Source organism: Eublepharis macularius, chromosome 9, assembly GCF_028583425.1.
Source record: "Eublepharis macularius isolate TG4126 chromosome 9, MPM_Emac_v1.0, whole genome shotgun sequence".
NCBI lineage: Eukaryota > Metazoa > Chordata > Lepidosauria > Squamata > Eublepharidae > Eublepharis > Eublepharis macularius.
In genome coordinates, this window is record NC_072798.1 from 23,556,889 (window position 1) to 23,581,949 (window position 25,061).

General features: G+C 45.2%; 1 protein-coding gene across 4 annotated transcripts in view; it reads right to left on the reverse strand.

Annotated features, from left to right (window-relative positions):
- Positions 1 to 4,944: 4,944 nt before the first annotated feature.
- The window catches only part of DENND5B (DENN domain containing 5B), a 181,890-nt gene continuing 161,773 nt past the window's right edge, over positions 4,945 to 25,061 (reverse strand). For all 4 annotated transcript variants that reach the window (XM_054988150.1, XM_054988149.1, XM_054988147.1 and 1 more), the window contains 6 exons: positions 18,689 to 18,807; positions 15,052 to 15,239; positions 14,366 to 14,448; positions 13,677 to 13,803; positions 11,829 to 12,003; positions 4,945 to 9,825 (listed from right to left, as the gene is read on the reverse strand). In XM_054988150.1, the coding sequence (XP_054844125.1) occupies positions 9,642 to 9,825; positions 11,829 to 12,003; positions 13,677 to 13,803; positions 14,366 to 14,448; positions 15,052 to 15,239; positions 18,689 to 18,807 (876 nt within the window). In that variant the 3' untranslated portion in view covers positions 4,945 to 9,641. The remainder of the gene's footprint in view (positions 9,826 to 11,828; positions 12,004 to 13,676; positions 13,804 to 14,365; positions 14,449 to 15,051; positions 15,240 to 18,688; positions 18,808 to 25,061) is intronic.

Consider the following 25,061-nt stretch of genomic DNA (forward strand, 5'->3'; position numbering starts at 1 on the left):
GATTGAGTTTCTTTCTTTCGGTTCGCCCTGCAGAATCCCAGGGGGGAAGGAGTGTTGAAGGGAGAGCGCAGATGGGGTCAGCCTTCAGAGTAGCCGCTGCCGCCCTCCATATTTGCTTGATTAACAGTGCAGTCCTGAGCAGAGTTACTCCAGTCTAAGTTCATTGGTTTCAGTGCCTGGAGTAACTCGGTTTAGGATTGTACGGTAAGGCTGGCAAAGGAGAGACCCACCCCTCCTCTCTTTGAAATGCAGTCTTAGATGCCGAGTTTAAACATGAAGTGTTACTTGTGGGACGACATTGTTAATACATGTCATCATCTCCTTCCATAGGCTGGAAATTACATTGCAGTAAACGTTATTTATTTTCATTAATTTTATTCTTAGCGTCGCTTCTATGAGCCACTGATCTCCTCTTCCAGGTGCAGATCACAGCCACATCTATGGAGGTTAACAATTGTCAAATCCTGTTAAGCTTACCTTGGGCCAGCCATTCTTTCTCAGCCTAATGTACCTCACAGGGTTATTATAAAGAGAAAACGGAGGGGCACCAAGTAATGTAAGCTCCCAGAGCTCTTTGGAGGAACCAAATAAAAAGCCATGTGTGCAATCTGGAGTAAATAGTGGAATGATTTAAGTCTCTAACTGCAGATATGCTTTGGAAAAGCATTTCCTGGGTCTGGTCAATTATCCCGTTTCCCCCTTAAACCTAACATTCTCCACATCTTTTTGAGTCTTAATAGCAAGGAAACCTTTCCTAAATCAGTTCATGATCAGAAGTCTTCCCTCTGGTCTTGCTCCACCCAGGGCTGCCTCACCTGTGATGCAGTACAGAGAAAATGCATTGGCCCTGCAAAATGTGGAAAACTGGAGGGTAGGACACAAAATCTGTGAAGTCACCTATGCCAACCCACTGGTCCATCTAACTTAGTGTCCCCTAATTTCAAAATGCCCTGACCTGGATAGCCCAGGTGAGCCTGATCTCGTCAGATCTCAGAAACTAAGCAGGATTGGCCTTGGTTAGCAATTGGATGGGAGACCTCCAGTGAAGACCAGGGTGGCAGAGGCAGGCAATGGCAAGCCACCTGTGTTAGTCTCATGCCTTGAAAACTCCACCAGGGGTTGCCATGAGTCAGCTATGACTTGATGGCACTCTCTACCACCACTGTCACAGTATAATTCATCCTTTTTATATTCCTCCTCACTTTCCATCATCTCTCTTTATTCTCCTTCAGCAATTCCTTTGCAAAGTAAGGGAGGATGTCTTGTGTTTGGCTCTGCCTCCTGCATCAGCCACACCTTACGCCCTCTCAAAATTCCTGTAGGCTCAAAAGGTTAGGCTCTAGATTGATGGGCAATCTCTCTCCTGATGGGCCTCAGGGCGAAATTGTCCTGTCTGGTTACCTGACGGTCTTTAATTGGAAATGGCAAGGATTAATCCCAGGACCTTCTCTATGGTAAGTATTAGCTCTACTGCTGAGCCACAGTCCCTCCCCTGAACCACAGCTCCACGGAAGACATGCTCAAGGCCAGCATCCTTTCAAAAGGGGAGGGTATGGAAAAGCAAATGGTTGGTTCCCAATAGCAACTCTTGCTGTGGCCAAGAACTTAGGATAATAGAGCAGGAAGGGACCCTAAGAGTCATCTAATCCACCCCCTGCATAATGCAGGAAGTTCACAGCTACCTGACCCTCCTCCCACTGACCCCTGCTCAGTGCCAGAGGAAGGCAAAAAACCTCCAGAATCCCTGGCCAGTCTAGCCTGGAGGAAAATTCCTTTCTGACCTCAAAGTGCCAAAATTCCTTTCTGACCTCAAAGTTACCTGGGCAGAGCCAGTGCAATGTTTGACTTTTAAAACATCAAACACCTGTGCTGTATCATAAACAGTTTGGGGAAATTCTCCATAGTTTTAAAAGGAACGTGCTCTTGAGACACGGAGAACTATTTGACATTCACACCCCAAAAGAATACTTTGGGCATACAGATAGTTTCAGGTGGTTAGCAGTGTTGGTCTGTAGCAGAAGAGTACAACCAACAAGATTTCCAGGGTGTGAGCTTTCACAAGTCAAATCTCCCTTTGTCAGATACAAACATATTTGGGCATACAGAATTAGCTGCACAGCCCAGCCACCAGACATAAAGGTTTGGTATCCTGGATTTAAGTCTCCCAAAGCCATTGAGAGATTAGCATAAGCTGTTTATGATTTATTTCCTTCCGGACTTCCAATTGATGTGCTTCCTTTAACAAGTATCTTCTTGTTGGTGATACAGAATAGCAGCTGTGGTTTTGGGTAATCAGGAAAGACATGGTGTGAATCTAGGTAGTTCAGTTAATCCATAATTTTTAGGGGGGGGTAAGAAATTTCTCCCTGCTCTGGGTGCAGATGAGCACAGCTGGCAGGCAATCATCTCTTCGGAAAACAGCCTACTCTTTATACTCATAGCAAGCTTTAAAGCCACTTGGCTATCATCTTCCAAGTTTCCATAATGCACAGCAGCACACGTTTTGGAGAAGGCTCCTTGGGTCAGATAGAGCAAGGACTCCAATATGGCACCTTGTGGCCATAGCTTCTAGCAAGTAAGATCCAAATTTGTAAAGCATGGTCCTTTATCCATTTATTGATATACAACGTTTCTGATACATTTATTTGCTTTGACTGGTTCCAGAGCAATCTTCTTATTTCTGCTCTTTGCCTTTAGCTTCTTTCCTTTCTCCCACTGGTGTTCGGGGGTGTATTCCTCATGCCATAGATTGGATTTCAAAAAATAACCTTTTCAGAGTGCCAGACCCCCTCCCCCATCCACTCCTGAAGGTTCTTTTGTGCGGGCAACACAGGAGGAGCTGGTGGGGGAGATGAGGATTGTACTTGGCCTGGCAGACTGGGACAAAACGGAGCCTCGGTGACACTGCCAGCACCCCAAGAGCGCACCTCTGCGCCTTGTGTAGAGGGCTGTTCCTGCGCGCTGAACAAAACATTTGGTTTGCGTGCCAGCAGTGGCCTGCTGCTATTCTGAAGGATATCTGTGCAATATAGTATATCAATTTCTAAAAGCATAAACTGAATAGATTAAATGCAGAAATATTTTTCAAAGCCAAAACGATTGTATGTGCTCACCCTGAGTAGAAGAAGTGAGCATGTGTAATACTGAACTCTTGAACCTTGAGGTTGTTGGGCACGTGAACTTGAAAGTATTTGTTCTAGTCCTTACTTCATCCCTGTCATTGCTTGCTTCCATGAGTTGGTCTGCTAAGAACATTGTGAGGGGATGGTGGGATGGGATGATGGGATATCCCAAAGGCCAAACACCTAATCCTTACTCCTGGTGAAGCTTCTGGGTCTGGTGTTCAGCTCTGGAGGACTACCAAAGCCCACTCCAGTAAGATGCAATTAGCACATTGCATCTTACTGCATCCTGTTGCTACCAGCAACAGGAATAGCTGGATTCTTTTCCAAAGGACCATCTCCTAGTTTAAAAGGAGAAGAATCAGAGTCACGAGCGTGTGCAATCCCCAGTTTTTTCCCCTTGGGAGGACAGGACGAAGTTGGAGAGTGCAGGAACCTATCCTAATAAAGAGAAAGATAACTGGCATGCCTATCCCCCGTGATGAAAATAACTTTAATGTAAGTGTTGCCCTCACCTGGATAGCCCAGGAGAATCTGATCTTGTCAGATCTCAGAAACTAAGTAGGGTCAGCCTCAGTTAGTAATTGGATGGGAAACCTCCAACAAAGACCAGGGTTGCCTAGGCAGGCCATGGCAAACCACCGCTGTCTCTTGCTATGAAAACCCCACCATGGGTCACTATAAGTTTGCTATGACTTGAGGGCACTCTCCACCACCAATACAAGTGTTGGTGCCACATAAATTAATGGGGCAACCTGGCTTAGAATCATTTTCAAGCCCTTTTCCACCTCTTGTCTGCTACACTTGAACACCTGCCATGGAGCTCTTGCATGTAGCTGACAATTCTGGGGTGCCTTCGAGGGTCCATACTCCAAGAGTACATGCAAACACTCCCCTGTACCTCCAGCACGTAGGGGAAGTTTAGGAGTGATGGGCGAACTGTCTTTTAGGAAACGTATATGCTGTTTTCACTTAACACTAGCAAAACCCAGATACTGTAGGGTTCCTTAGAGTAGTTTGAAAACTCATCCTGGCTTAGATATAAAAGTAGCACTGCTGCTACGTAGGGCCAAAGATTCTAATTCCTTTTCAGTGTTGCTTTCAAATGTTGTATCTTGTCATTTGTATCCAGATGAACTGGAAAAGTTTTTTTAAAACTGTCCTTGTAATCTGCCTTTGGTCCTACTGAGAGAGGCAGACTATAAATGAAAAAATAATAATAATAGGCACCTCATTAACTGTCACCCCAAGGGTTCTGTACAAGCAATGGGACAGTACAGAGGGAAAGGGCAGAGAAGAGAGAGAGACTGAGACATACATGCTCCTACAGACACTCATCTAGGACCTCTAGCCTAGAGTTCCCGAACATTCATACACACACTTTTAAAGGTGTGTCATCACTTGGCATGTCTGCTGCAGGAAACAATGACATGCATGGAAGCAACACTTTAAAGGACAGAGCTGCTGTTACAAGAGTCGGGTACAAGTTCTATCAAGCTGAATATATCAGGCAGAATGTTTTCGATGTCACTGCAGAGAACTGCTCCTGTGATTCCAAAGTAACATTTGGGATATTTTAATTCCTTCACTTTGCCTTCCTACCTGCATGTTGTATAGGACAAGATGGGGTTGGGCCAGAGAAAGTTTTGTTTCTTTCAGGCCAGATATGTTTAAGAGGCACATGGTACTGCAGTGCTGCTGAGGCTAAACAGGTTTGGGTCTGGTCAAGTTGCGTGATGGAAGGCAGGAAGGATATATATGCAATAAATCAAATAAAAGCATTTTTGTTATTTTTGCCTTAATAAATAAAAGTGACGCACCATATTATTCTCAGTTTTATTTTCAAAGACCATTGCATGAAAAGCTGCATTTAATTGTAATCCAAACCCTGAAAAAAACCCATCTCCATTTGATATGTATGCTAAAGTGCTTGAGACAACAATACTTTCACCGACAGTTACTTTCTTAACATTATCCAGACTTGATTAATTTAGAAATAAAACATAACAATATAATAGCAACATACTCTGAAAATACTTAAGGGTGGTTGGGGGAGGAATTTTTAAAACTTAGACCAGGTATATTTGTACAGTTCCAGTGTAACATATAGCATTTCCCTATGAAAACACACTTTCATTCAGATGAAGATGGATGGGAAATCAAAGTAATTATGATTCTCCAGCACCTCTCTATAAATCCCCCCCCCCCAAAAGTCACTAACGGCCAATCCCAAACATACTGAATTGCAAGCCGGACCCTCTTAAATAGAATGGGACTTACCTCCAAGCAAGTATATTTGGGATTGGACTGAAGAGCAAAATAAAATAAAATATTAAATCCTGTCGTAACACAAAGTGGTAGGTTGCCCTCCTTGATACAGAATACAACTAATTCTGGTTAGTATCAAAGACTTATCACATTTATATATTGATCTTTCAAGTTTTGACTATGTTAGTATACAGCAGTACTATAAAGAACGTACACAGTTCCTTGAATACGGAATCTACTTTGTTTGAGTAGGTTACAAGAAAGCTTTGGTTGTCTTAAAGATTCCATTCATTAATACTGATGTCTAAAAGGGTATATTAACTTCAGAGAATCATGACTGATTCCTCCTTCCAAGAGGACAAAATGGCGTCAGTAAGCTTGATAGATTGCATCCTGTTTCCGCTAATCAAAGTTATCCATTGAAACAAAAAGTTGCACTTGATAGGAATTTACAAAAAAAAAGTTACACAGAACTGCACTCTTGAAGGAGTCAGATGGACCAGTCTATCTGAAATAATCTCATGCTTCAAAAATACTTTGGGGTTATGTAATACTACATACTTACTCAGTGTTTTATTGCCTAAAAGGAGAGGGACGTACAGTACACCTCACACTCCATCTGGTGAAATACGAAGATGACAAATTAATGCCTTTACAGGAGACAAAAAAACCACACATATTGCCAGGCAAAACGCTCAGCTGTGGCACCACATGCGACTGGATGTGGGTGGACAGCTATTTTGAATTTCCAGCACTCTCAGACAGTCTATCAATTGCTACTTTCCAATGTTATGAAATGCCAGCCACCTCATCAGTGCAACAAGAGACTCCAAAGGGTCTTGCGGCAATGTGTAAGACCAGTAGACACAAAGCAAGAGGGGAGTCATGGCAGGGGTCAAAACAAAGTGCACCCTGGACTCTTGTAGAATTCACGTTAACTCAGCAGTATGTTGCTTCTTGTTTAATGCTGCATCAGTGAAAACACCGCTTTGGGTCAATCTGGTGATTTCTGAAAGCAAAGCTATTTGACAGTCCCTTTATATTATGACTTAGTTGCAATCCATATTCCCATTTTGAAGTCCATCTTCTTTTCCTAGCTGTAAGTACTGAGGCATATTCAGAAGTACGAACCAAGAGAATATAGGTAAACAACCGGTTGTCTAAGTCTTGCGAGCAGAAACAGAGTAACAAAAGCCCAAATATATTGGTAGCCTGGACAGTGCTGGGAAGTATTGGAAGGAGAAACTGTTTTTAGTAGCAGTAAAAACATGAGCTTTTGAAAGCACATTTTCCACTGAATATCTCATGATATTTTGAAGGGCAAGTGAAGAGGTATAAAGATTCAAATCCTCCTTTTTGTCAGTTTTAATTGGCGGCGTGTATTAATCCACTCAACAATTAGCTCCCTGAAAATATAAATTTTGGAATGATTACAGATCTCACAAATCATGGCTTCTCCCAACACAGGGTGGGAGTTCTCTGAGCTGATCAATGATATGCGCTGACAATTAAGGCAGCCACACGACTGTGCGTAAATGACTAGCTAGTTTTGTTGTACAGTCAAAAACATTTGGAGTGATCCTGTTCATGCATTCAAAGTACCTTTAGAAATTCTGGTTGCAGGCTTCTAAAAAGACCAGGCACGTTATTTCTGCCAAAGCTCTGGGGTAAATTGGATGCATAGGAATTCATGTGCTTTAAGCAGCTACGGTGGCAAAAGATACCACCTAATTTAGTGGGCAGAGACATTGACCATATTCTGATGGGTGTGGAACGCTCATCTCAGAATCTTCTCATTGGTTAACATTTCCTGTTTGTTTCCAGCTGAACGCTTGGTTCCTGGCTAAAAAGCCCAGTGGTTGACTTCAGGAGGTCACAGACTTGCAAGAAAGCAGGCGATGGGATTATTTTATGGCGGAACCACACATGAAATGGCAAACATGGGATTCCCAAACTTGTGTTTGCCGGCAACGTTCAAAGTGGTCATGGGATATGTGCTTAACTCCTCCCTTCCCACTCCTTCTCCCAAATGCTTTCTTCCACTTTGTGAGGAAGCAAACTTGGGAATTAAGCACTACCCCTTCCCGCCACATCTTCCCTGCAAATGCCCCCCTCCCTCCAAATATGGAGCTGGGAAGTCTGTTCAAACTGCCAAACACGTCACTCCAGCCTTACAACCAAAGAGTTCACGTGCCTTCTTGAAATATCACCAAGCTGGAGAAATAAGTTTTCCAACAGTCTTCTGTACACGTTGTTTTCTTCGGTCAACACATTTATATTGTGTAATTTGCATTTTGACTTTCAACAGTATGTGCTCTAGCTCTCTTAAAACCTGCAGCTATACTGGGCAGGAAGGTGAAAAAAAAAGGACCACTGACACGGAACTTGTATAACATCCCCTTAAGAGGCAATATAATCAACTGCTTCTCCTTGAAGGACTTCCTTCCAAGTAGACTGCTGTCAGACATCATAGATTTGGGTTATGTCTAACAAGGAGCAGGCACAGAAAGCCCTCATAAGGTTCCAGAGGTCATAAGAATGACATCTTAACTCTGAAGTCAAATCTCTGAAGTCTGAAATCAACGGAAGGGATGGATGGTAACATGCTAAGATACCCATTTCATGCTGCCCCATTCTTTAGCATTTAATGTTTCCATACTAGTGCTTAAACTGATTGATCTAAATTGTCTGCCTGATACTAAAAAGAAAAGGACATTTTTGGCAGAATAATATTTTGGCTCAGGTTCCTTTTGTTTGCCTACTTTAACAAAGGCTAAAGAACACAGAACTAGAGACGATTCTCAGGAGACTCTTAAGGACTTGTCCAACATAGCGTCTGCAAAGCATGCACTGCTAGAGGCCAGATTCCTTCACATGCTCCTTTAGTAACAGAGGAACAGAGGTGGAGTTGTAATGCTAGCATCACCACAGCTCCTAGACAGGTAGAGGAGGCAGCCGTGTTGACCCCTCCACACAATCCCAAGATTCCTCTACTACCAGATCAGCAGGGGAAGAAGTAATGCCTTCACTCAGCTAAGGTAACTTAAGACAAGAGCTTCGCCCCACCTTAATTTCCCTCCTGGTAACTCCATTGGTAATGCACCTTTCCAAATGGGTCCTCTCCCAAACACAGAGAAAGTTGCCACATTGCAAGTCAAGCTAAAAGTCGCAGGCAGGGCATGGAAAAACCATCACACAGAAGCAATCTTCCACAGAAGGTAACAAAGGTAATCAGACTATATTCTCTGGCAGACAGGAAGACAAGACCAAGTCAGTGGCCATTAGTCTTTCTCATTTCAAGCTTCCCAAAACAGTTCTGCAGATCAAGGACTCGGTTTTAAGTAATAATAATGGACTGCCTTCTCGAAGCAACATTAAAGAAAGTCTCCAGAAATAGGTGTCATAACTATAGCATGAAAGCCCAAAGAGGAAAACAAAAGGGAAGGAGGAATAGAAGAAAGCATAACTGATGGTTCAAAATCTAGAACAGACCCTGGTGGATTCCTCCTTCAACCTCACGAATTCCTCAGAGCCAATGTAAAGGTGTTTCTTTGCACAACGTCTCCCAACTGACAAAGTTCTCAGAGAAGATCCATAATTCTAGGACTCACAGCTTATTAGATGCACGCAAAAATGTCCCCCCCGCCCGAAACCATATAAACAAGGGAACTACACATACCAGCAAGTAGAGCAAACAGTATACATTCACAAAGAGTATAGCGATTGCTACCTAGAGAGTCTTCATGTGTTCCTTTGCAATACATGAAAAAAGCCCCCGCTACCTTTGTACAATATTTACATACCAAGCGGCTTTTCCCATACTAACCAGTAATGCTTCCCCCTCCCGCCCCCAACCCTACAAATATGGTTTTTTTTAAGCTACATTACCCCAATCCCCGGTCAGAACACTGATTCTAAGAAAAAAGTTCCTTATTGGTAATATTTCTGAAAGAAGACAGCCTATTTACACACATTGAACACATGAAAATACTCTTATTTTATACTAAACCTCTGTTTTGAAAACTACGATACTGCAGCGTAGCTTCTTTGCAGCTTTAGGGTAGACCGGTAAGGAGACAATACTGAGAGAGAGAGAGAGTTCCCCCTACTCCCTCCTATCAACAAGCCATATGTAACATACAGTTGGGGCACTACCAGCAGCAACTGCATTTTAATAGATTTCCTCTCCTCCCAAATTTGATATATTTCCATTTGCCTGGGAGGGGGCAGAGCGCTGTCTGCAAAGCCATGCTACACATCAACCCCTTTAATGAGAGACCCTTCCAAGATGATGTTGAAGTCCTGCAGCGTCTGTAGGACTCTGATGAGAGAGTTCACTGTCATGCGGTCCCGTAGAAGTGCATTTTCTTCATACATCCGGGTGATGGCCGGGCACTCTGCTAACAACGGGATCCACTGGGGGAGCAAGTGATCCCTGTCAAAGAAGTGAAGAAATCAAGCCATTTAAGGACCATCCCACAGAGGCCCTTTATGCTTGAACCGAAGCTTGTTCTTTTTAGTGTTAAGTGCTACATGTGCATACTTAAATCACGGGTTTCAAACCATTACTTACAGATGTTAAAAAGTACCACATCCTCACCAATGTAACTACAGGACAGTTTTGCTACCTCTCCAGCATTTCAGCAAGGTGATAAGCAAGTCCAGTACATCCTTCTAGTTGTCCTTTTAGGGACGAGGCTGAGTTTAGCAAGCTAAACAATAAAGTTTAGGGTACACATGGGATTGTCTCCAGACTGAAGGAAACAAACCATAGTTAGGGATGCAACCCTAAAGATGCTTCCTGGGAATAATGCCCACTCAATAACATTGTGCTTATTTCTGATAAGCTAATAAGCTCCCTAAGCACAGGATTCAACTGCTGAAAAGTTGGAAGTTCTTCAAATGAATACCCTAAAACATCTAAAATGGATTAATGACAGGTTAAAAAACACTACCATTTTTGGGGATTTTCAGTAAATGGACGGTGTGGGTTGACTGGATGCAGCCTCACTTCACTGGCACATCATTATGCCTCGAAGACTATAGTTCTCTTGTTTATTTGCTTAACTCCCATGGTCTCCAGATACTTACACACAACACTTTCCCCTTTCCATTCCAATTAATAAGTCTTTTCTGACGAGGCTGACCCTTTTAACGCACCATTAGTGACATTTACATTTCTCTGCAATATGTTGACACCCGTCTAGTTTCACATTTCTCTGAAAGAATACTTAATCCGTATGCGATAACGCAAACTGTTTTTTGACCCTACACAGAATAGAAAATAAATATACAGCAACTCGGGTCTTAACAACAAAGGTTAACTTTCAAAGCCAACAGATTTATTTGCGGTTGCAGCTCTGAATGATGCAAGTTTTGGTCATACCATCTCAATTTGAAATGATACTGGTTACTGTCTGTCTAAACTAGATGACGTTTGTCAATTAATATTTGATTATTTGAAGTGTTGGGTTACAACCCAACACTGAAATCAATGAGTTCCAGCCTGTGTTAAATGCATACGGGATTATGATCTATGCTTGAGGCATTATGGCATTTAATCACAAAAAGCCTGTTACTTTCTGCTCTTTTAGATAGTAGGACTGATAACATTACTGAGCAATCTTACATTATAAAACATATGCTGAGAAGCTGGATGACATTACTGGAAAGACACCAGCTACATATATATTGACTGCCAATTCTAGCTGTAGTAATTTAACTTGGGATTTATCAGATTTCACACACACACATATATATATCTGGGGACACTTGGGCCCGCCAGGATCTTGTATCAGGGGTTCAGTATTTTATCTGTTGCTGTTTTTATGATTGATTTTTAAGTTGTACCTCGCCCTGAGCCCGCTTGCAGGGAGGGCGGGTTAAAAATAAAATAAGTAAATTTATTAGCCAGTCAAAATCAGTAATGTAATTAATTCAAAGCTTCAAATTTCTCAAAACTTCAGGTTCTTTAGGTGCTTTTCTCTATACTGAATCTACTGACAGATACAATCTACATTGTTTGGGGGGCAGGGTATAAAAACAGAGAATCACTGGTGGGAGAGGAGAGGTCATAGTTGACACTGCTTTACCATGTCCCTGAAATTAATTTAACAAGAAAAAAGCAGGGCAAAAACACATTGAAAATGATAGGCTTTAAATGAGCAACACCAACTGTTTATTGCTAATTAAGTGGAGATCAGCATCTTTTTGAGAGCTGGGGGCTTCCTCTGGGAAAACGGGGTTCTCCCAGAAATTAAAAGCCTACGTCCCCATAAAGCGTGTTGGACCTGGAAATGGAAACCTGGGTTCAAACTCCTACTTAATGTGTAAATGTTTCTGGGCAAGCTGCTCATGGCTTAAGGTGCCTAGGGGATGTGATGGCAACACTTATTGCACTGGGAATGAATGATGAATACGTAAATGATCAACACGTACCGAGTTCCGAGGCAAACTAGAATCTGGAACTTGCCATCCTTCCCTATGTTGCGTGGAGCTGTATTGATGGCATTGACATAGCGGCAGAATGTTGTGTAGGAGGTTTTTTGGAGAAGCACCTCCTCTTCACTGTCTCCAACCTGGTCTGTTGTCTCAAAGTAGGCAACCGTTTTCTCTGAGGGTGAAGGGAAAGAAAAAGAGAACGCCATGAGTAACGTCCTTTCAGCCAAGAGCACCTTAGAACTGGATGTTACGGCAGACACTGGCGACTGACTAGAACAGAATCCCAGGCTCTCCTTTTCTTGTTCCTTCTCCTATAACATCTAGAGGTACAACATGCATATTGTCAGCAGGCTGAAAATGTATCCACTCTTCTCAGCAGTACTCACCGTACTGGGAAAACTCATAAGCTATCACAACATGTGTCTTCTGCCACCAGACACCTGGAGAGGGGGACTGTTGCGTTCAGCAGCCCCCTTGCACGTATCATAACATCAACCTTCAGCCCTAATAGCCTTCCTCTAATGAATGGCTGAAGAAATAAACAGATACATACACACAGCGCGGTGTTTTCCATGTTACAAGGTTTGATTGCTAAAGTGCTCAGTCAGAGGAAAGCTGGCAGTTTATTTTTCCTTCAAAAGTTTTTGTTATACGGTTCTTCAATTTTTAAAGGGAAAAAAAATCCTAACTCCAGTTGACACTGAGCCAGTTAAAAAAAGATACAAACATATTCACTGTAATTCTATCAGGCTCAGGTTTCAAAATAAGAACCTGGCAGCTGCAACCACTCCAAAATGCCTTTTATAGTCTCAAGAGATGGAAAAGCCCCAGTCATCTAGTAACAGCTATTCAAGGGCAAAACGTAGGCAGTTAAAATTATACGTTAGTGCATTTAAGTACCACATCCTGGCAACTGCTTTAGCATTCCCTCATTTAATAAGTAACAATTCTGCTATTAAGCGATTGGTGTGCTGAGCAGCAGCTTGGGCCAGTCTGTATTACAGCCAGTTAATTTATGGTTTCAAAATGCATTCCTAAAGCACTGAGGCACAGTAGTTCTGGACCCCGAGGTAATTACCACCTTGAAGGCATCCCAATGTGGAAAAAGTGTTCTTTACATTCTCTTGCTTTACACCAGCATGCAAATTAAGAACTTTATTTCACAGAGCTGCAGGTCTGGTATGGAATACAGCCACATCACCTGTCTCATTTCGAGCGTTAACCAATGTTGCACATGTCCTGAACACAATGAACCATGCCACAAAGGCAATGTACAAGTCAGGACAGGTAGGGCCAAAGATACACTGGTGCCCAGGGGAGAACATCCAAACAATGAGAACAATCTCGTTTCAAAGCAAGTTCAATTTTATTTAAAGGGGCGTCTCTCAAGGAAGTGTTCCTAGAACTGCTGCCCGTGTTCCGTCTTTTCTCCTTGATATCATAACCAAGGCCGTTTTCACCCTGCTTACTGGCCACGGAACATCGCACCAAGCTCCTAGAACGACAGCGTCGTCCTGGTGAGATTTTTGCATGAGAACTGCAGTTCTCGCGTCCAATCGTGCCAGGAAGATGCTGTCATTTTGGGAGCTTGGCGCGATGTTCTGTGGCCAGTAAGCAATGTGAAAATGGCCCATTTACTGCTGAATGTTTGGGCCAGCCATTAATTCATGTAATCTTTTTCAGCAGGCTTAAAGACATGCTGGAAATCAGTTTCACAAGTACTAGATAAAACACAAATCAGCAGGCTTAAAGACATGCTGGAAATCAGTTTCACAAGTACTAGATAAAACACAAATGTAATGCATGCTCAGGGTCTGTGCCCAGACCACCGTGTGTGCTGGTTACCTATGAAGTCCCAGATGAAGACGTTTTTATGGAAAATACGGGCTGACTTGAACCCATGGTGGAAGACCTGTTCCAGCGCCACAACCAGGCCACTTTCTCCGCACAAGAGAACGGTGAGGCTTCCCCTCTACAGAAAGAGAAAGAATGGCTGAGAATGCTTCGCTTATCAACATATTAAAAAACCACTGATGAGTGTCCCACTTCCAATTTAGCGGTGCCTCCCAACAAATTTTCTACGTGAGCTATAATCTCAGCATCTTTCCATTTTTGCACCAAGGCAGAAATGTCCACCTTTGATTCCAGGGTACAGCAATGACTTGGCAAGAACTGTTAGACAGACAGCACAGGTCTGTTTGGGGGCCATCCCACATCAGGAGAAAAATTCTTGGAAGAGAGCTTGGCCAGTGGTTGGAGAATGCAACCTTTCCCTGTGCTTATAAATGGCTTTATTTGGGATCACCCCCTTAAAGGGAAGGGCAAAGCTCTCGAGTGTTATGAAATTAGCTCTGCCCAGACTCAGGATAAAAGAGTTGAACCCATGAAGAACCACCTCTGGAGCAGAAAGTCAAGAAAGGGGAGCCATGGACTAGCCTTCAGATCCAGATGTTTGGCTTTTCAAATGGCAATATGAGAGATTTGGTTTTTGGCACACACATAGCAACAGTAATAGTCCCTGTTCCAGAAGATACCTCTTTCTCTGGTTTGTGGAAGTGTTTCACAATATTGTTCACAGCTTCTCCGATTCCCTCTTGGATCTGTCCTGCATTGGGTTCTAAATTTTTTTTTTTAAAGTTGGGATCAACAAAAAACAATTAATCATCCGTTGTACATCAGTTCACTCACAGATTAAAGGCTGTGAATGGCATTAAATGCTTTCAAAATGTTCAGATGGGTGTGCCACTAATACTTAAGATAAACCAGCTTCATTGCAGACCCCCTAAAGGAGGAGTAAATAGCAACCCAAATATAACATTAAACGCTTGCATTTACTCAGAATCATATTGCAAATTCCATGCATTTTAGCAAGTCATACTACCCTAGCAACATAAACAAAACTTATGGATTCTGATGATCTGGGAACATGGCATTTTCTTAAAACTTTTCTTACCAATCTTCTCCCGAGTAAGTATACATTCAGTGCTCCAAACTCTGAAAAGCGGAATGTTCTAAAATTGGCAAGTTGGGTTCTCCCAGCTCTTTGCAGGCATGCATTTATTGACATGCCGGAAAAAATGGCATAGTTGGAAGATTAAAGCTCATCATTTGCAAGGAATAAACTGGATCCATTTTGCGGATGAAAGGGGGAAATGCCACCATTCCCCCCAACAGCCCTACTATCTGCTTGATCCCAGTACTACCAGAGATTAAGCCTTACTTGTATTTTTCCCCGTGAGAGTCGTGATGCTGAGCCGCCGGGCTGCAGTTGGGGATTTCTGCTGGGGTGGGGTGCGGCACTGCTTCCCTAAATCCTCATCGGACGTTGATGAAACCAGCTCGCCTATAAGAATTCTCTCCAGGCTGCCGTCATCCACTCCCTTTCCCAACCATCTCCCGCACGGGAATCTGAGGTGCCACACAGTATAAAAGGGAGCTATAATTAGACTCTTTTTGAAAAAAAAAATTAGTGATAGGCTCACACGAGCTTCTTCTGGAAAGAAAAATACACATTCTTTTGTTTCAAGTCATCCGAGCTTTGCAATCCATATACATGACATCAGTACAGGACAAGTACATTTTTCAGAGTTAGCGCTGCACTTTCAGAATACATTTTCGAGGGGAGAGGCCATACCTAAGTGGCGGCTCATTTATCACCGTTCAATCCATCTTGGGTAGCAGAAGTTGGGAAAGGCCTTTTCTTGGCCAAGACCCTAGAGCAAGGGGTTGCAACCTATGGCTCCAGAGCCAAAATGAGGCTCAGCACAGACCCAAATAAGTCCCTTTTAAAAAGAAAATGAAATCTTTATGTTAAGCTATAGTGGAGGTGTAGGTGCAAGGCTAGAATGCACATTACGTGAAGCGAATGGCAGGAAAAAGGTTTGTTATGGGAATAAAAGTTATCTTAGAGATGCTTTATGGGCAGTGAAATGATAGAGAGGTGAAGAGCTGCCAGAATCCAAGTCCAACGATGTGCAGATTTATGCTAGTGCACTACAACAATCACATAGGGTGCTCCTATGCGTATTTATCACTTACTGTGAGAACTTGTCTGTGCTGCTTTCTACTGGTTATAACTGGATCACAGACATTTTCTGTGGTGGGCCTAGTCGTTTGGAACAGCCTACCAGATTGGGTGCAGAGGGTGCCTTCACTGGCTATCAACTGTTTCAGCATATTTGGCTGTTTGTTTTAAATCGGCATGTGTTTCTTTTTTATCCTGCCTGTTTCTAAAACCGTGAGCGTTTTTAATTTATAATGTGGGCATTTTCATCTGAGTTTGGATGTTGCTAAGTGCACTGACATTATTTGTGTCCTCATAGCCTGGTAGCTGCATTGGTCCTGAGTCCATGCAAGACAGAAATTTTTTAAATAAATAAGGAAGAACTTGCAACCATAAGAGTTTGGGCTGTAAGAACTTTACAGGATTACTAATCAACATGTCATTTATCTGTAAAGCTAAATTGTGTATTTTCATTTACATAAATGGGCTGTATTAGACTGACTCTTTGTTGATCTTTTGTTCTCAATTGCGATGTTGTTTGGGTCTTTAATTATTAAAGATTGCCGATCTCTGCCCTTGAGAACTGCCGCCAGACAATATCGAGTTGGAAGGAATGGCGTTCTGACTTGGTATAAGACAGCTTCCTATTTTCACACCACAGAGATAGTTTTGCAATCATTACTTCAATACTTAATTAGAATTCCATATTTCTAAAACAGTGAAAAAATTCTTTTGACATTTCAGGTCTGTGGTGCTGCTATTTGAAAAAAACCCTGGGAAGTCTTGAGTTTTTTTAACTTCTTTCTTGAGGCATGATCCCTTGCATACTTACATCAGACACTGTATATTTGACAACGCATCCTGTAATTCTGTGGAACGACACGATTTCACCAAAACAGCTTAAGGCCAGAAATTTAAATGCTGTCTGCTTGCTTTTTAATTGTATGTCATTTTCAAATATGTACAACACAAAAGGACATCCTTGATACTCCAGCTCAGGAAAAGTCAAATAACAAAATTTAAGAAGATTTAGAGAGTAAAGAGGAAGGGGGGGAGGCTGCCTATATTTTGAGAAGGAAGAAAAGAGCTGGTCTGGAGTAGTGGTTAGAGACTCTCAGACTAGAGCTGGGATTGCCAGATTCAAGTCTCTATGCCGACATGAAACTCTCTGGGTTACTCTCTTTCACCTGACTTTACCTCATAAGGTTGTTGTGGGAACAAACAGGGGAGACAGAGTAGCACATGGCACCTCGAACTTCTTTTGTATGAAGGCGACACAAGGCTGTTTACAGATACTGAAGAACTTTTGAGTGCTCAAAGAAATTGTCTTATCCTTATGCTGAGCAAGCCCTGGCTCACATAACAGAGGTAGGATAGAAATAATTAATAGCCATCTGCAAATCTTTCCAGACTTTTGTTCTAAAGAGGTACCAGTTGGGCTAAAGGATTTTTTGTTGCATTATGAGAGCTATCAGAAACTGTAAAGGGGAACCAGCAATTAAAGACTTCCAAGAAGTTGTGGCCATAATTTTTTCTGTGTTTCTTTGTGGTCCTTTGAAGTTGTATGCAGAAAAAAAAATGGAAACATCTCCAATATTTTTCTCTTTTTCGTTTCTCTTTTTAAATTTTGTGATCCCAGAATTTATTTAGACATAGATGCCCCACATTTCTCCCCAAGGAGGACCCCCAAAGAGGCTTACAGCATTCTCCTCTCCTTCATTTTATCATCCCAACAACCCTGTGAGGTAGGTTATAGGCTGAGAGAAAGTGACTGGCCTAAGTCATCCAGCAAGCTCCCAGGATAGTGTAGGGATCTGAACGCAGGTCTCCCAGATCTCACTCTAACCACTATACTACACTACACTGGGGGGTTTTCACTGTGTTTTGAAGCTCTGAAATTATAGGGTTTAAACACACACAGTGAGAGGCTCCGGCTGGTGCAGAACGCTGCAGCTTGATTATTATAAGGGCCTAGGCAAAGCATACATATTGCTCTCATTCTGCAGTCACTCCACTGGCTTCCCATCAGACTTAGAGCTAAGCTACAAGTGACACCTGACACAGGTTGGACACTTGTCAGCTTCCCTCAGGTTTTGACGGGAAATGTAGGCATCCTGGTCTTGCAGCTGTAATGGAGAGCCAAGCTGTAAGACCAGGACGCCTACATTTCTCATCAAAACTTGAGGGAAGCTGACAAGTGTCCAACCTGTGTAAGGTGTCACGTAGCTTGGCTCTTAATTCTCGGTTTTGGCTATCATATACAAAGCTCTTCATGGCCTTGGTCCCTTATATCTATGGGATTGCCTCTCTACCTATGCCCCACCACAGGAGCTTCACCCATCTGAAGAGGGCCTTCTGCAGTTACCACCGTGCAAATGGGCAAAATCAACAGCTGCCTGTATAACATGCTTTCTCTGTGGTGGCCCCCAGTTTACGGAATGGCCTACCTGAAGAGGTCAGGAAAGTTCCCACTCTCCTGGCTTTCTGCCTACTATGGAAAACTGAAAAGGCTTTTTAATACAGGTAATAGGACTGTGCTGTAAGGAAAAGGAATAGGGGTTGTTGACTCAATACTACTGTGCATTGCCGTACGCTGTAATTATGCTCCTTCTTGATATTTCTCTGTGCCGTTTAATAGGTTGTGCTGATTTGCTTATGATCTGTTTCAGCTCTGTATTGGGTTTCTGCTTAGTTCAAATTTCCATTTTATTGTTTATTGAATGTCCCAGGCATTGATTGTATCAGCTTACAATGTGTAATTTGCCTTGAGTCTCAGAGAGAAAGGCAGACTATATTTTATATACATTTATATAAATTTTCGACAGAAACATTTCGCTGAGATTTCGTTGCTTACTTATAGGTGTGTCCTGTGATTTCATTCCTGACCATGACACAATCCACCAGCCATTTGGCTAACAGCCCTGAGTTGTCATGGCCTAACTGAACCGTGGTTAGCTTCCCCAAATTCTGACACTGTAAAGAGAAAAAGAAAAATTTAATCTGAAAGACAGTTTTAGAAATGACAGCGCAGTTAAAATAGGCCATTTGTGTGCTCAAGGCAGCAAATATAGCAGTCCTTATTCCTCTGAACTTTAAAGATGGTACATGTGTACTCTAACGGATCCAGCATGCCCTATTGTGTATGTCTGGCACTTTGTGGTCTGCATGTGTGAATGAATTACTGCAATCTTTACCACCATGGATCAAACAGTCATACCAACCAACATTGCCTCAGATGTAACATTCTGTCATCTCCATTCACAAGGAGAAATGCCAGTCAGCAATGTACAGTACAGCAAACATCAGTCATGCACGAATGGACCATAACCTTATGTGTGGCAGCTGAATATGTGAATCCACATATTGCATTTGAGAGGATATGGAAATTCTATCGATTGTATTACCATGTTCACATGACTTGGTGCCACAGTAAGCAGGCCATGATGAGCATGCTTTGTGTGAGGAAAATATGTTGCTCAATTTCCACAGAACTAATCTCAAGGCAAAAACAGTAATAACAACAAAAAACAAAACAGAGTTGCGTTTACCGTAACTACTGTTCATTGACGTCTTCTGTGCAGACACACATGGGGGACTGCGCCTGCGCAGGCCTGCCGACCGGATTTTTCTTTCTAGCAAACGTCCACTAGGGGGCGCACGTCCGACCCAATGCGCATGCGCGGCCGTTTCCCGCCCGAGCGACATTGGGCGACGTCGCCCCCTTTCGCCTCAGTTTCTCCTTTGCCGCCGAATGCCTTCACATTATCTGGAAGAACACAGCGGGGTAGGAGGGAGGGTTGTGTGTCTGCACAGAAGACGTCAATGAACAGTAGTTACGGTAAGCGCAACTCTGTTTTCACTGTCCGTCTTCTGTGCAGCCCCACATGGGAGACTCACAAGCCACTTACCCAGGAGGCGGGCATGTGTTCTCACCGAAAAAGAGACTGAAGCACTGCACTACCAACAGCAGCCTCTTTCCTTTCCCACACATCTAGTGCGTAATGTTTAGCGAACGTGTCAGAAGACGACCACGTCGCAGCCCTGCAGACGTCTTGCAAGGGCACGCCCCTAAGGAAGGCCGCAGAGGCAGCTTGCGCTCTGGTGGAATGAGCTTTTACTTCCAAAGGGCAAGGTAACTTAGCATGCGAGTAGCAGGCTCTAACAGTTTGAGTGACCCAACGGGAAATTGATTGGGCTGTAGCAGCCTTTCCCTTCCTGGGCCCATAATAGCACACAAACAGTTGTTTGGCACTCCTAAACTGTGATGTACGTTGGAGGTAAAATAAAATAGCCCTTCTCACATCCAAGGAATGTAAAGCCCTTTCAGAGTTATCAGAAGGGTCAGGAAAAAAGATAGGTAGGACAATGTCCTGTGAGGTGTGAAACTGAGTGGACACTTTGGGTCTAAAACGAAGGTCAGGTCTCAGCACCACCTTATTTTGATGGACCTTCAAAAAGGGAGCATCCCACCTCAGGGCAGCAAGCTCGCTAACTCTGCGAGCAGATGTAATGGCAACCAGGAAGGCCACTTTACAGGATAACCATTTCAAATCACAGGTAGCCAGTGGTTCGAAGGGTGATGTCATAAGTCCCGCTAACACTACCTGCAGTGACCATTGGGGAACAATTTCCTTGACTTGTGGAAACATATTATACAACCCCTTCAAAAAAGACTTCGACAAACTGTGGGAGAACACTGTCTTCCCATCTATTTTTGGGTGGAAGGCTGAAATGGCAGCCAAATAAACTTTAATAGAGGAATTAGAGAGTCCCCCATCCTTTAGGGACAGGAGGAACTCAAAAATAAAAGACAACTGGCAATCCCAAACATTAACTGCGGTGTCAGCAGCCCAGGCCTCAAAACGCTTCCATTTAGCTGCGTATGACCTGCGAGTGGTGTCCCTACGGGCATTCAGCAAAATTTCAGCTACCCTGTCAGACATCCCCTCCGTGCCCGAATGTGCCAAGCAGTGAGGTTGAGTTTGGGTAGGTCGTGATACCAAACCCCTTTGTCGGACAGAAGGTCCGGGTTCAGTGCGAACCGATAATATGACCCCTGCGAAAGCTGCATGACATGTTGGAACCATGCTTGTCTGGGCCAGAAGGGGGCCACCAGAATTAAGTGCGGCCCATCCCTCTGGATTTTGCTGACGACCCGAGACAGCAGTGGGAACGGAGGGAAGGCATAAAACAGGTGCCCTGTCCAGCGTATCTGGAACGCGTCCCCCAGGGAGCGGTGACCTAGCCCTCCCCTGGAACAGAATTGCGGAGCCTTCTTGTTGGCCTCTGCCGCAAAGAGGTCCACGTCCGGGAACCCCCAGTCCAAAAAGATGGCGTTCAGGTAATTGTCTGCTACGGTCCATTCGTAGCTGTCGAATCGCATCCGACTCAGTTTGTCTGCGATGACATTGGTGGTGCCGGGAATATGGACCGCCTGAAGGAACACGCCTCTGTCCACGGCCCAGTTCCAGATCCGAACGGCCTCGTCGCAGAGGGCCTTGGATGTAGTGCCCCCTTGCTTGTTCAGGTAGAACATCGTGGTGCAATTGTCTGTGAGCACCTGAACCCCTTTCTGCTGCAGCGTGTCTGTGAATGCGATAAGGGCATAACGGACCGCTCTCAATTCTAGCAGGTTAATATGATCTCTCCTTTCCTGCTCTGACCAAATCCCATGTGCCCTCAGGGCACCACACTGGGCTCCCCATCCTACTGTGGAGGCATCAGTCGAGATTGTGATCTCGGTCTGGATGGACCCAAACGCAACACCCCCAAGGAGGTTAGTCTCATCAAGCCACCATCATAAGGCCCGGATAATCCCTCTGGGGATGGAATACCGTTTACTCTGGGACTCGTGTTCAAAATCATGAACCGACAGGAACCACAGCTGGAGAGGTCGCATGTGCAACCGGGCCATAGGGGTAACAGCTGTAGAGGAGGCCATGAGGCCCAGGAGCCTCTGGATCGCAGTCACGGATTGGAACCTGCACTTAGTAAAAAGGTTCACCATCCTGCCAATCTTTAAAGCACGCTCCCTGGGCAGAAAACCTCTGTTCACGCCACCGTCCAGTTCCATACCGATAAACAGTATCCGTCTGGACGGGGTAAGGTTAGACTTTTGTAAGTTAACCAAAAGTCCTAATCTGGAGCAGGTAAACATCACAGTATGAATCTGGGCCAGGAGTGCATCAGCAGAGGGAGCTGCTAGGAGCCAATCGTCAAGGTAGGGATAGATGGTACAACCCCGTTCCCTCAAATAAGCCACTACCACAGCCATACACTTAGAAAAAACTCGTGGGGCTGTTGAGAGACCAAAGGGAAGCACTTGGTAATGGTAGGCCTTATTGTTACAAAGAAACCTAAGGTACTTCCAATGATCAGGATGGATGGCAATATGAAAGTATGCATCCTTGAGGTCCAGGACAGCAAACCACATGTCCTCGGGCATTAACTGGAGGACCGTGTTCAAGGTAAGCATCCTGAACCTCTTGACGAGAACGAATTTATTCAGTTCCCGGAGGTCTAAGATGGGTCGCACCCCTCCATCTTTCTTGTCTACCAGGAACATCCTGGAGTAAAAGCCTAAGGGGGGGTCCTGAGGGAGCACCTCCCGCACAGCCCCCTTCTCCAGCAGTGCCACAACCTCAGCCTGTAAATTATCAGAAGAGGATTGTAATGAGTGGTCAGGAAGAGACAACACTGGGTAAACATCAAACTGAATTTTATATCCAACATTAATGATTGTAAGAACCCAACTATCGGATGTAATTTCTGCCCATGCAGAGGCAAACTGAACCAATCTGTTCCCAAACTTGACAGACTGTTCAAATTCTAGTCAGAACTGCTTTGGCTGCGTTGCTGACTCTTTGGTATCGTGGGCTTGGGGACCGCGACGAGGGCGGTAGCTAGGTCTCCGGCGCTGAAAGGAACTTGCAGGCTGCTGGAATTGCCTGTAGGACCCATAACGGGGATACGGCTGGTATCGCTGTTGCCGACCACGATAGCCCTGTGAAGGGCGATACTGGAACCGATTTTCGGTGGATGGTCTGGTTGGGAGAATGCCGTAGGAACGGGCTGTCAGCCGATCTTTGCGTTTTTGGGAGAGGTAGTCATCCGTCTTGGATGAGAACAGGGATTGACCCTCAAAGGGCAGATTCTCAACTTTATTACGTGTCTCGACCGGCAACGCAGTCGTGCGGAGCCACGAGTGTCTGCGGAGGACGACGGAGGAAGCTAGCGCCCTCGCAGAGGTATCAACAGTGTCACGGCCCGCGTTTATTTGTTGCCGAGACAGTCGCAGGGCCTCATCAAGGATCACCTTTGCCAACACCCTCTGGTCTGCCGGCAGTTTTCCCATGAAGGCCGCCATACGGTTCCAGAGGAAAATTTGATATGCTCCCATGATGGCTGAGTAGTTGGAGATTTTCAGCGTCAGGGCAGCAGAGGAGTATAATTTCTTGCCCAGGGAGTCCAGTTTCCTGCTCTCCTTATCAATGGGTACCGTATAAGACCCCTGGCGTTGGCGGGTCTGCATTTCCTCTGTAATGAGGGAAGAAGGAGGCGGATGCACAAAGAGGTATGTGCAAACGTCATCCCGCGTCTTGTATAGGGCCTCCAGCTTGCGGGACGTCAGGTACACAGAGGCCGGCTTCTCACAGATGTCGTGAATGATCTCCACCAAGCCCTCGGTGAACGGGAAGGCAATAGTCGGAGGGTTGCCGGACTGGACATATTGAAGAATTTTGTCCTTTGGCTTAGGATCTACGGCCGATATCTCGATGTCGAGAGAACGGGCCATTCTGACCATCTGCTCAGAGTAGAGCCGGTAGTCCTCAGAGGGTGACACACGACCAGTCCCAATGATGATGTCATCTGGGGACGGGTCAGATGGTGGGCTAGGACTCGGGCACTGATAAGGCTCTGCACGTTGGTAAGGTGAGACGCGTGTAGGAGAACCATAGTGGGAGAACTCACTCCGAGTGTCACCCCAATACTCCCTGCCAAATGATGGAGAGCTGGCATACAGGGAGCCCTCTCTGTCGTAGCCACTCCGAGGAAGGTGGTAAGGCCGGTCCCCCCTCACCATATAGTCATCGGCATGCCACGTCTCGGCAGCCCGAGGTGGAGCGTCGGGTAGATCACCATCGCCATCAGTAGAGTGGTGCAACGGAGATGACAGGTGCGGTGATGGGGTTGAGGGCTTCTCCCAGAGGACCTCATCCGTCTGGACCGACGTCGAATGCTGGTGCTTAGATTTTTTCTTCGACTTCTTTCCGCCCTTGGAGGCTGAAGTTGGATCGGAGCTTCGGTTCCGGTCAATCGGAGCCGGCGACGGAGACAACGGATCCGACACCTTCGGATCCGACCGAGGGCCCGGCTTCGGAACACGACCAGTGCGAGCCGATTCAGCGGGCTTCGGAGTCGATGACGTCGGAGTCGGAGTCGGATCCGATGGCTTGGGAACCGACCCAGCCGGGATGTTCGGATCTGACGAAGTCCTCGGCACCTTCGGAGCCGATATGCCGGTCGGTTCTGACCTCGATGGGGACCTGGAACGGTGCCGCTTCCGAGTCGGATCCGACTGTGGAGTGGAGGGCTTGCGACCCGACGCGGAACTCGCAGCCTCCTTCGGATCCGGGGTCGGGCGTTGGGCTTGTCGGCGATCCGGCGATCAGGAACGCGAAGTGGAGGCGGCCCTCCGGACAGATTCCGTCTCAGGGGGGGTATCAACCGTCCCACCAGCCGGTGGCGGCCCCCCTGGGGTACCCGGGGCCCCCAAAGCCCGCATCGCCCTTCTCCACAGCAGGGCGTTTAGCCTATTCGCCCTCTCAGCTCTCGCCTTCGGGGTGAACCGTTGGCAGTGCTCACACTTTCCGACGATGTGCCCTTCTCCCAGGCACTCGAGGCACACGGAGTGACCGTCCGTCCTCGTCATCTTCGTGGAGCAGGTGGAACAGCGCTTAAAAAGCGACTTCTCAGACATCTTCAGAAAAAAAGTTTCCTCAGAAAAGCGGACAGCTAGATCTTTACCGGTCGGCGGCAAAGAAGAAACTGAGGGGAAAGGGGGCGACGTCACCCAATGTCGCTCGGGCGGGAAACGGCCGCGCATGCGCATTGGGTCGGACGTGCGCCCCCTAGTGGACGTTTGCTAGAAAGAAAAATCCGGTCGGCAGGCCTGCGCAGGCGCAGTCCCCCATGTGGGGCTGCACAGAAGACGGACAGTGAACAAC